Source organism: Corvus hawaiiensis, chromosome 15 (assembly GCF_020740725.1).
Source record: "Corvus hawaiiensis isolate bCorHaw1 chromosome 15, bCorHaw1.pri.cur, whole genome shotgun sequence".
NCBI lineage: Eukaryota > Metazoa > Chordata > Aves > Passeriformes > Corvidae > Corvus > Corvus hawaiiensis.
In genome coordinates this window covers 2977975-2989013 of record NC_063227.1, presented here as the reverse complement: position 1 = coordinate 2989013, position 11039 = coordinate 2977975, and the positions used below count along the sequence as shown (strand labels likewise).

General features: G+C 47.0%; 1 protein-coding gene across 1 annotated transcript in view; it reads right to left on the bottom strand.

Annotated features, from left to right (window-relative positions):
- Nucleotides 1–1868: 1868 nt before the first annotated feature.
- NSG2 (neuronal vesicle trafficking associated 2) overlaps nucleotides 1869–11039 on the bottom strand; it is a 31571-nt gene continuing 22400 nt past the window's right edge. The window contains exons 4-5 of the mRNA XM_048319778.1: nucleotides 5242–5352; nucleotides 1869–3714 (exon numbers count right to left, since the gene is read on the bottom strand). Coding sequence (XP_048175735.1) covers nucleotides 3523–3714; nucleotides 5242–5352 — 303 coding nt within the window. The 3' untranslated portion in view covers nucleotides 1869–3522. The remainder of the gene's footprint in view (nucleotides 3715–5241; nucleotides 5353–11039) is intronic.

The following is an 11039-nucleotide window of genomic DNA, read 5'->3' as shown; positions in this document are numbered from 1 at the left end:
CAAAACAAGACAGTCTGGATCAGGCAAGGAGGATGCAGTGCTTCAGGGTCACTGGGTTACAGAGAAAAGCAACTCTGGTTCCACGCCTTGGCTGGTGCCAATCTCCTTTTCTCTCGCTCTCTATCTTTCTCAAGCTCCAGCAGCCAGAGTTTCTTCCTTCTCTTCCCAGGGCTGAGCACAGCTGAGTTCCCACCATGGCATCACCACACCTTTGGTGAAGGTTTTTTTCCCCCACCTGTTCTGCCCAGAGTTGCTGCCTGCTCAGGATGCCCTGGTCCCTGCCAGCTGAGCTCGTTCCTGTGCTGGCACTTCTCCTTCCACCCTTCCCACCACCCCAGCAGGGCAGACAAACAGCCCAGGCACCCATCCCTGCAGGACTGACAACTCTGCCAGGCCCAGGGGCCCACAAGGCAATTTTGGTGGGGAGTTCAAACTCTGCTATAAGGGAGATCGCCCAAAGAGATTCCTGCTGCAGCAGGGTCAGGCACAGAGGAGGTTGGAGCTGATGGACTTGGCCACCACAGAAATGCTGGGAGTGGCACAGGGAAGGCTCTTGTTCCTCAGACCACCCAGGGCTGAGCCCTCACCCTCACCCAGACACAGCTCATGAAAACACCGCTCTCCAGAGCCCCTCGAGAGCTTCAGGCCGCAGAGAGCCGACAGCCCTGATGAGCCGGGGCTATCACCACCACGCTCCTTAATCAGAGCTGAAAACTCATGATCAACCTTGAAGGAGGCTTCTAAAGACTGAAATAATAAGATGATGCACTACAATTCCAATTTTCTCCCTGTTCCTGTGATTAAAATACATGGCTGAATCTTGGAAGCTCAACAGCAGAAGCTGTAATAACAATATTCACATGGAACTTGCAGCAAGAGTTGAGTTGTTTGGTTTCTTTTGCTTTCCCCCTGCGTCTTTCTTGGGGTTGTTTTTCATTCTGCTCTATACAGATTTTGATCTTTTCCTTATTAAATAGGAATGGTTATCCCCACTGGCTCACTTATCTAGTAATAGCTAGAACCCTTTTAATTCAAGTGATTTGATTCCGGGGTTTTTCTGATTCAAATAAACATGCAGGCAGAGTATTACTGGGGAACTGGCAATAGAATTCCACGGTTAAATTATCCCGTGACTCAATCCTGCACAGCACCGGATCCTTTTTAATACATTTCACAAGTACTCAGTGCTGACCTCCAACACCAGAGTGGTTTCTCTCCTGTGGTAGCTCAATTTCACAACTCTGAATACACTTTTTAATTTTTTTTTTCGGAAGGAATGCTATCCAAAGGTTCTATAAAATGTTCTTTAGCCTTTGGGAATGAGTCAATTTAATGCCAAGCTATCATTCCATTTCAAAGAGCCGAAGGATTTGAGGCAACACAATCTGCTTTCTGAAGCATGTGAGATGCATACAGTTGTGGCTTTGTTACAAACCAAGGGGCAGAGTTTGGGTACAGAGCTCAACTTTCCCAAAGTTCATCTGCGGCCCTTGGTTTGTCAGCTGGATTTCCCTGCAGAGCTCCTTTGTTTAACCCCCCCATTCCAAGGAATCCCTGCACCAGGAAAGGGAGACATTGCTGCCAGGAAAAGTTCCTGAAATCCATTGGTTTTAAAGTGGGAAGAAAGTGAGGTCCATTGTAAAGCCAGTAAAAAATGAGCTTGGGTTTAATTACTATTTTCCTACTGGAAATGGGTGAGAACATTGGGAATAAAAGCTGGGCATTAAAAGGGGAAAAAAAGAAGCTCTGAAAGTGCCTCTTGAAATCCAGAGTCACCTTGGGGCTGGTGCAGGGGTGCAGCACCACACACATCCCTCCACCTCCCAGCCCAGGGCACGAGGCACAAGAAAATCCACAGGAGCCATGGAGACGCTCAGTCACATCGAACTTTATTTTAATCCCGTCAGAAAAGTTCAAGAATTACACCAAAAAATACTTCAGTCTCTTCTACCTACTGACAAAAAATACACCACAAAATTATAAACTGTTCAGTGGTTTTGCTGGAGTTCGGGTTGGTGGAGGGGGTGGTTTGTACATTTTGAGTGAGAAATGAATTTACAGGTGGAGAGGGAAGGGAGGAGAGGGAGTCAGACGATGGCATTTGGCACTACAGTTTTAGCTACACTATACAGTTATTTCTCATGATGCCTGCAGGACTGAGGAGTTCTGCCCTCACACACTGCCCACTGTCTCTGACATGGAGGACAAAACTGCCCAATGCGAGGGAAGAAGGGGCCAGTTCCTAATTTCCATTCCAGTCTAGCCAAAAATCTGAAAAAGCAGCTCAGTCCAAGGTGAACCTTGCCCTGCGTGTGCACTCTGCTCCTGCTGCTCGGCTCTCCCTGCTCTTGCAGCTCTGAAAAAAGAGAATCCTTGGGGTTTTTCTAAATCCCACCAGCCTGCACTAATCTCAGGTGCCATTTGTGCGGAGAAGGATGTGTTACACTGGGCAGGACTGGATTAAGCTTGGGGTCTGCTCTGGGTTTGCAAGCAGAGATTTGATTTGTACGTCTCTCTAGAGACCTGGAATGACTGGAAATGCTGAAGGAGCTGAAGCTGAAGGAGGGAAGCAGCAGCATCCCATTTCATGGGAAAATTAGGGGCTGAAAAGTTAGAGGCTCAATACTGTCAGCACTTTTGAGAGGCTCCTCAGATCATAATGGCATTTCTTTGTGTTTTTGTGACCCTCAGGAGAGAGTTTTAAAGGATGAAGCCTCATGGAAATTGCCAAAGCTCATGCAGGGAGTCTGCTAGAAGCAGAAGTAGAGCCCTGAACTCCTGACTCTGAGTCCTGTGCTCAAAAGTTTATTCAAGATTCCACTACAGCAACCTCTGTCTGCTCCCATCCTGCTCCATCTCCAAACAGGAGCCTGGATTTCAGCCTCAGAGCCTGACCAGGATCAGCAACAGTCTGGTGGCTCCTTAGGAATGCCAGGAACTTTCTGGATTTCCCTGGGGCACTGTGCAGGGTTTGCATTTGCCTGTGAGCATGTTTGGGGCAGGAGGGGATGCTCGTATTTCTCTGTCAGTGAATGAACACTGACACTGGATTCAATCTGACAGCAAAATATCCCCCCTTTGGCAAACCAAACAACATCACAATGTCTTTGTACTGGGTTCTCTCTACCCCCTCTTGAAAGGATTCCAGCTCTTCCTTCACTGCATGTGGAGCCTCTGACACAGCTTTCCAGCACTGACAAAACTTGGTGAGATTCTCTTTGCTGCTTATATCCTCTCTGGCTGTTTACCTAATTTGCTTTTTTTGTTTTTTAATTTATTTTTCTAACAAATAGTTAAGCAATGATTTAAAAATATTTTTACATCGTTAAGGTACAGTCAACATCAAACATGCCTTTGTACAAGAGCTCGACTCGGTTACAAATCAACGAGAACAACGCACGAAAAGAAATATCCATGAAGCTGATCCTGCACTCGGGATGGATTTCCTCCTGCCCCGCTGGGAGCAGGGCACGCTCAGCAACGCGGTGTTGTCCCCCCGCCCTCCCGCTCCACCCGTTCCCTTTAATGACCTTCTGTCTTGGCAGCCTTGTTGTCGTGGCTGGCCGAGCCCGAGGGCAGCCAGGGGGACACGGCCCGGGAGCTGGTCTGCTTGGCCATGCTGTAGTGGCTGATGACGGTGTAGAACCTGCCCCGGGAGTTGGAATCCTGTGCCGAGTAGTAGGCGTCCAGCGAGGCGGGGATGCAGCGCTTGTGCTGGGAGGGGAAAGCAAGAGAAGCAGAGTGATGCCATCGGGTTTCACAGGCTCCTGCTCGCACTCAGATCGCCCCTCGGTGCCCTGGGAATGCACCAAGCCGGGCTTGGCCTTCCAAACCTGTTGCTATTGGCAACCCCGGTGGCAGACCCAGGGTCTCAGGCGGGATGGGAGCAGGGCTGAGGAGGGAGGGTGGGACTGGTTCACTGCGGCACCGACACACGCAGGGAACGGGGCAGGGCTGGGGCCAGGGGCAGGGCTGGCTGAGCAGCTCTGCTCATGGGCCGAGGCCAGAATTAATCCCCAGACAGGCAGAGGCAGAAAAAGCTGCTTTGTGCTGCTCTGTTCAGAGTGTTACCCTGACCTGTGGGATGAGCACCTGGCTGGGGATGCCCGGAGGCACGGCCCAATGAATGGGTCAGCTCTTTTCACAAGATCATGTTTGGATTTGATTCTGAAATCCATGATTCTATGAAGGGACCTCAAAGCCCACCTCATTCCAAGCCCCTGCCGTGGGTAGGGACACCTTCCACTAGCCCAGGCTGCTCCAAGCCCCGTCCAACCTGGTGTTGGACAATTCCAGGCATGGGGTAGCCACAACTTCTCCAGGAAACCTGTGCCAGGGCCTCACTCCCCTCACAGGGAAGAATTTCTTCCCAATATCCCATCTAAACCTGTTCTCTGTCACTTTGAAGCCATTTCCCCTTGTCCTGTCACTCCAGGCCCTTGTAAAGTCTCTCTGCATCTTTCTTGTAGCTCCTTCAGGCACTGGGAGGCCACATTTAAGTCATCCCAAAGCCTTTTCTTTTCCAGTCTGAGCAATCCCAATTCTCCCTCTTTATATAACCTAAGAGAATAATTCATAATGATTAATACACCAACATCTCTTACTCTATTTTCCAACTTACAGATTATCCCCAGTGAGGACAAGACTCCTGTGAGCTTATGACTTTATTCACAGTCAGAAATCAGTGAATTATTTTGCAAACTTTTTTTTTTTAATCTCAGCAGACCAGGCAAACAGCTCAGTGAATATTCAATATAAAATCACTGGGCAGTGGGGTTTTAGCAATTGTTAAACGGTTTTGTTCTTGACAGAGGCTCAAGTGAACTACTTGGGCAAATTTGGATTTCTTTCACAAAGGACACGAGTGCCAGCACTGCAGCAGTTTGCTTTGCATTACAATTACAATGTATGCCAGTAAACCTCAGTTACTTGGGAGTGTGGGAAGCAAATGCGGGATCCCAGCTGCAATAAATCCATTCACAAATATGAGGGATTGTTGCTGAACATCTGTCTGTAGTGTTCACCAAATGCTAATCCCAACAATTACACTGTAACAGTAGCTGATGGAAGCAGATGCACGTCCACATTTCCCATAACACTTTTTCCATTTCAACACATTCCTGCCAAATGTTCTGTTTGGCCTGGTCAAAAAAAAAAAAAAAAAGCAGCCTGGGCTGTAACCATGCAGGCAATTAGAGCCTGTCATTAGCTCAGGCAATTCATCCTTCTCAAGTTCCTTACCTTATAAACAAATCCATCTGGGCAACTGTGGTCATAAGTGAAGGCTTTGTACACCACAAGGAACACTATGCAGGCAAGGAATGCAAGAGCCAGGCTTATGAGGATAGTGACCTAGGAAAGAGGGATAATGTTACTGTACGTATGTTAAAATGGCATTATGAGCAACCTCGTAATTAAATGACTTATAGGAACAGACATTCTAACAGACTGCAGCCTTCACTCCACCGTGCAGTACTTAACTAAGCATGGTAATTGGCTGAATGCTGGATCCAATACCCTGCATTCCCACATCATTCCCATCCCCCCCAGGACTTTCAGCAGGGCACATTCCTCTGTTTAACCCCTTGCAAATGTATGGATTTTGCTGTCGTATTTGGTGTCCTCGGAGCATTTGTGTTCCCATGCTCTCAGCTCTGGCCCAGCAGGACCCAGCAGCAGCCAGAACGCACATCTGGGGTCTGCTGTGTGTGGATAAAGGGCCCTGTGAGCACGGCAGATCCCACTTTTCTGGGAGCAGAGGCAGGTGAGCAGGGAGGGGAGTGAGGCCTTTGCAGCACCTTTGTAGCATCCCTTTGTGCCTCCTGAGCAATTCCACCAGGATAAACTGGGTCTTGCCAGAGAAAGGGAATCCTTCTCTATTTCTCCAAGCTGTAAAAGGACAATATCCTGACTACTGACAAAACCCCACAGCACATCCAGGAGCAGATGCTGCTGTTGGAGGTACCAGACACAATTCCCTCTTTGGGGCTCAAATATTCCCCCTCTCCTCCTTCCCCAGCAGGTCACCTTGCTGCACATTTCTGTTTCTTTGCTGTAGCTCCCTTCTCTCCAGCTTTTCCAGGTCCCTCCTAAATAGTTCATCCAACAGCAGGTTTTCTGTCCCTACTCCATGTCTGGACTGAGGCTCTGACCATTGATTTTTGCTGAGCTGTGTATTTCTGAGCAAGGATCTGTAAAACACTCCCACCCTCCCCTTTCCCAAAGCTTTCTTGGTCCCGTAATTCCACAAATGCAGCATAAATGGCTCTGGATTCCAACTGCCTAAATGAGAGCGGGCTGCACCAGGATTCTGCAGGATCTATGCATCCTGTCTACAGAAGATGTAACTTGCAGGAGAGGTGATGGCAGAAAGTGGGAAAACACTGGTAATTCCTACAGCAGAGGAGACAGGCTTGTCAGGAACAGCAGTTCGTGAACAGCAAGCTGGTTATAGCTCAGAATTAATCAATATAGTCTTATTTTTACAACAGTAATATTATGGAATATTTGTAATATTTTATCAGGAAATGTATACTAATTGCTTAATATTGGTTCACATGGAAATCTGCTCTCATTCTCCCCTTCAATCATTCCAGCAGCTGCAGTTCTGGGAGGAGTGGGATTTGCAATCCTGCACAGACTCCACGGGCCACTGGAATTGCTGGCAGGGCAGGAAAAGCCTTCCCAGCAATCCCACAGGAAGGTGAAGTGCCTGGTGAGGGTGTTCCTACACAGCACGTTGGGATTATTCCTGGAAGACTCAGAGCTACAATTCTGGCGGTTAAGACAAAGGAGTGAAGGCAAATCTGTATCCCTGGTGTCAAATCTTACCCATCACATCCAAAACTCAGGGAAGACAGGGCTGTGGATACTCTAGCAGGAGAGATTCCTAATTAATTGTTAAATTTGAGTATTTTAGAATAAAATGTAAAAAGGTTTGACTGGGGCTAAGAGGCTTTGCCAAGGACAGAGAGTTCACTGAAGCCCCGACCTGCCTTTTAACATTCCTGCTTGAATTAACCTCTCCTTGGGCCCTAATCTGCTGCAAAATGGGTCAATTAAGGCAAGGGCAGCAGCAGAGGGAGCAGCATTTACTGCTGGATCTGAGAGAAAACTGTAAGGGACTCCTGGAGTGCTGGAGAGGGATCTGGCACAAAAGGAGTGCAGTTGTACAAATCGCACCAGTCGGACCAAGAAAATTTGGGATCCACCTCCTCTCAGCGCCCACAGGGGTGAACAGAAATATTTCAGAGCAGCTTTATGGCAGCCCTTGGGTTCCCAACTTGGGGAAGTGTGTCCCTTTTCATGGTGATAAAGAGGAAGAAGGCTCAGCTGGATTCAAGGGAGACGCAAATGGAATTTGACACGATTTCTGTCACCAAAAGGAGTTGTATTTCACATGAAAAAAAATTTTTTTAAGTCACTTTGAAATAGTAAAAAGGAGAGACTTCCTGGATTAAATACGCTCTACTTTTTCCAGCAGGAGACCTGGGAAAAACAAATCCCTCCCCATAAAGAGCCATCACAATCTTGGTGACAGGTCAGTGTGGAGGAGCATTTTCCCCTGTAGAACACATGTCCATCAACTCTTCCTCATTTAAAAGGGGAGCCTGCTAAGCCTGGTACTTTCTGTAATTCCAGTGTAGGTACTAAAACCACGATGACAATGATAAAAGTGTCCTTTGAGGTTAATTTGAAGGCACTAGAGCAAAATGTACATCTTGTTCTACCAAAGCCAATGCTGAGGGGCAGCCCTAGCTAGAAAGTCAGAAATAAGAAGTGTTCAGCTCTCCAGTCTGGCAACTCTGCCCCAAATTAAATGTACAATGAAGAAAGAGACTCAGCCTTCAGAAGAAGAAAGAACTGAGCTGTGGAGTGAGAATGAATGGCTCTTCACGGCTGTTCTGCTAAATCCCAAGTGCATGCACAGCCTATGGAAATGACCATTAGAACTGCAATTTGAGGGGTTCCTTTCCTCTTGTCTGCCCACTGAGTCCCTAAAAAGAATAAATTCCCCTCTGCTCTGTCACTCTGCTCGGGCAAAGTGCTGACATCCAATTCATTATGGCCCAGGAGCAGGTCCCTGTGCTGAGCTCTCCCCTCCCTCCAGGGTGTAACTGAGCCCATTTTCACCCTCCTGCCTCTCCTGCACTTGCAGAATTACAGCGTGACAATATTACACCTGCTGATAAATGGTGTAAAATTGCTCTGGATAAAATGTCATGTAAGATGTTAAAACCCAGAGGAAAGGGAAGAAAAATCCACCCCCAGATATTCTGTCATGCCAGAGCTAAGATCCACCTCTCCAACTATTCCAGAGCATACAAAACTTCATTAACATTCAAACACCAAAGAATCACAGAGCTGCAATACCTAATAAACCTCCACTTTTTTTTTTATGATTAACACGAACCTTGGCAGTCTCTAAGCAATATAAACACTCACAGAGGGGAAATAAAATTTAGTGAGCAGATAAAACCTAGAAGTGCTGCAGGCATGAATCTGTCACATGTGACTGCTCGAGTGGGTGAAAGAAGGGGGGGGGGGTTTGCCTGCCCTCTCCTCAAAATCTCACAGGATTCCCAAAGGCTCCCTTAAGAAGAAACAGAGAAGAGAGAACATCATTACCACACCAAAACACTCCCCATCCTCCAAAAAATGTGGGAAGAGGCCCTTAACATCCGTGAAGGATGATGTCAAGCTCCCATCAACAGCAGCACACTTGGGGTGGCTCCTCCCTTTGCCCACAGATGAAGAGCACTTTTTGCATTTTCACACAGCACAGATGAATAAAAGGATCCATCCTCATCAGGCAACGGGACATCAGGTGCCAGCAGGTTTTGTGCCAGGGAGAGGATGTCTAATTGCAGTGGTGTTCCAGCTAACCTGGCTTTCATGCAGCCCACAGAAGCATCCTCCCTGCTCTGATTTCATCAGCTGCCCAGGATTTCCTTTTTCATCAAAAATTCTCTTTTTCCCTCTCTTGCTCCAGTATAAAGCCCTATTTAAAAGGCAACCAGAGAACAATGGCACATCCAAACAGCAGGGCATTTACTTTGCAGCTTTTTCCATTGCAAGGTTTTTACAGTTTTAGTCTTTATTTATATAATATATAACCATAGAATGGTTTAGGTTGGAAGGGACCTCAAAGATCATCTCATTCCATGGGGAAGGACACCCTCCACTAGCCCAGACTGCCCCAAGTGTCCAACCTGGCCTTGGACACTGCCAGGGATGGGGCAGCCACAGCTTCTCTGGGCAACGTGTGCCAGGGCCTCCCCACCCTCACAGGGAAGAATTTCTTACCAACATCCAACTGCAATTTCCCCTCTTTCAGCGTGGGTGGCACTTCTTTGATATCAGGCATGAGTTTATTTCTAGACCTGGTAAATCAGTGTTTGACTCTGGACACTTTTCTCCCTGCTTATATACACTTAAAACAGGAGCAGAGCCAAGAAGATGCCAACCAGGAAAAGCCTTGCTGCCTACAGGAAAAGCATCCAGGCTCAGAGAAGAGATAAAGACCATTTACCATGGAAAAATCCCTGCAAAATTCAGCGCCATTTTCTTACTCTCTGCAGCTGTAATGTGAATTAGGGGCCTCAGAAGCCTCTGTCTATTCCGGCACTGCAGTCCAAGCCTCTTCACAAAATCCCAGTTTAGCAGGAAAAGTTCCCACTGCTGCTCCCATGTCTGGTTCTACAAGATACCTTCAGTGTTGCTGGGCTTTGGGAAATTTTGTGACCTTTAACAGGCAATTCAGCTAAAGTTGTTCTCTTGGTTTTAATCTTCTCTTTGTAGAAGAAGAAAGGCAAAGAACAAGGCAAAATTTGTTATGAACAAAATTGGCAGAAATTCTGTCAAGGTTATTTCAGAGAAGAGCTTAAGAGCTGTGCTTGGAGAGGCAGCAAAGCTTTTCCTATAGTTTATGGCAATTCCATTACACCTGGAAACCAACCAATCCCCTGACAACCCAGTTAACTTGCAGAAAAAAAATCACAAAATCATCTAAGGGCATCCAAATACATCCATGCACTCATGAATCCATTATAAAGATTTCTGCTTGACAATGAAAAATTCAGGAGGGCAATTTTTTTCCCCTTCATCCCATAACTTCTTCCAGCTGATAATGAGATGGAAGATTGACACCATCAGATCTCCACATGAACAGTACAATTAAAGTGAAAGACTCAGGAGCACTTTGCAGCTCCTGGATCCAGATATCCTGGCTGCCTCCCTGTATTCCAGGATGGAATCCAAGTGCAAACCACCCAAATCCAGGTTGTTATTGCAAGAAAACTCAGCTGTGTTGGCAGTGAGGGAGCCACAGGCTGACAGGACACTCAGATGGATGAAGCAGGGGATGAGGTACCCCCCAAATACACACCAGGAGGAGCTGCCCCACTGTTCAAACTCTGTCAAAGAACTGTTGTGGCGCCTTGCCCAGCACCCAGACACCCTGATCTACCCTGACAGTGAAAATGATCTGACTGCACTTCTTCAAAAATGACATTTCACTCCCCACCGTTAAAAATAGTTTTGTAATAAGTTGCTGATTTTGCTGATCTTCTCTCAACAGCTTCGCCTCCGAAATTTTGAAAGGCTAACTGCAAAAAAAAGTGACACAATTGGGTCTTCAGATTTGCTTAGTACTGCTCAAGAAGATGTAGGATTTGTTCTTCATTATTACAGCACAGCTTTGTTCCAGATGGTGTCCAGATTCTTAAGAAGCATTGTTTAGGAGATGCTTTGTAAGAGGGAAATGTCCTTAGTCATGTATCTACATTTTCAGGGCTATGGGAAAATATTCCTTAGTGCTGCGAGGTTTCTTAATGAAGTTTTAGGGTGGGTGGCGTTTTTTGGTCCTTTATCTTAGAATGCAGAACCATAATGCATAACCAACTTGGCCCCAGTTCTCGTAAGAACAGTGAACACCATCCATGCAGATGGGATCATCCTGGGGTCCAGAAACTTCTCACATCTGCTCCTGGGCTGATCCCCCGGCGTGGGCAGCAGGGCAGGGGGGGATTGTGCCCCTC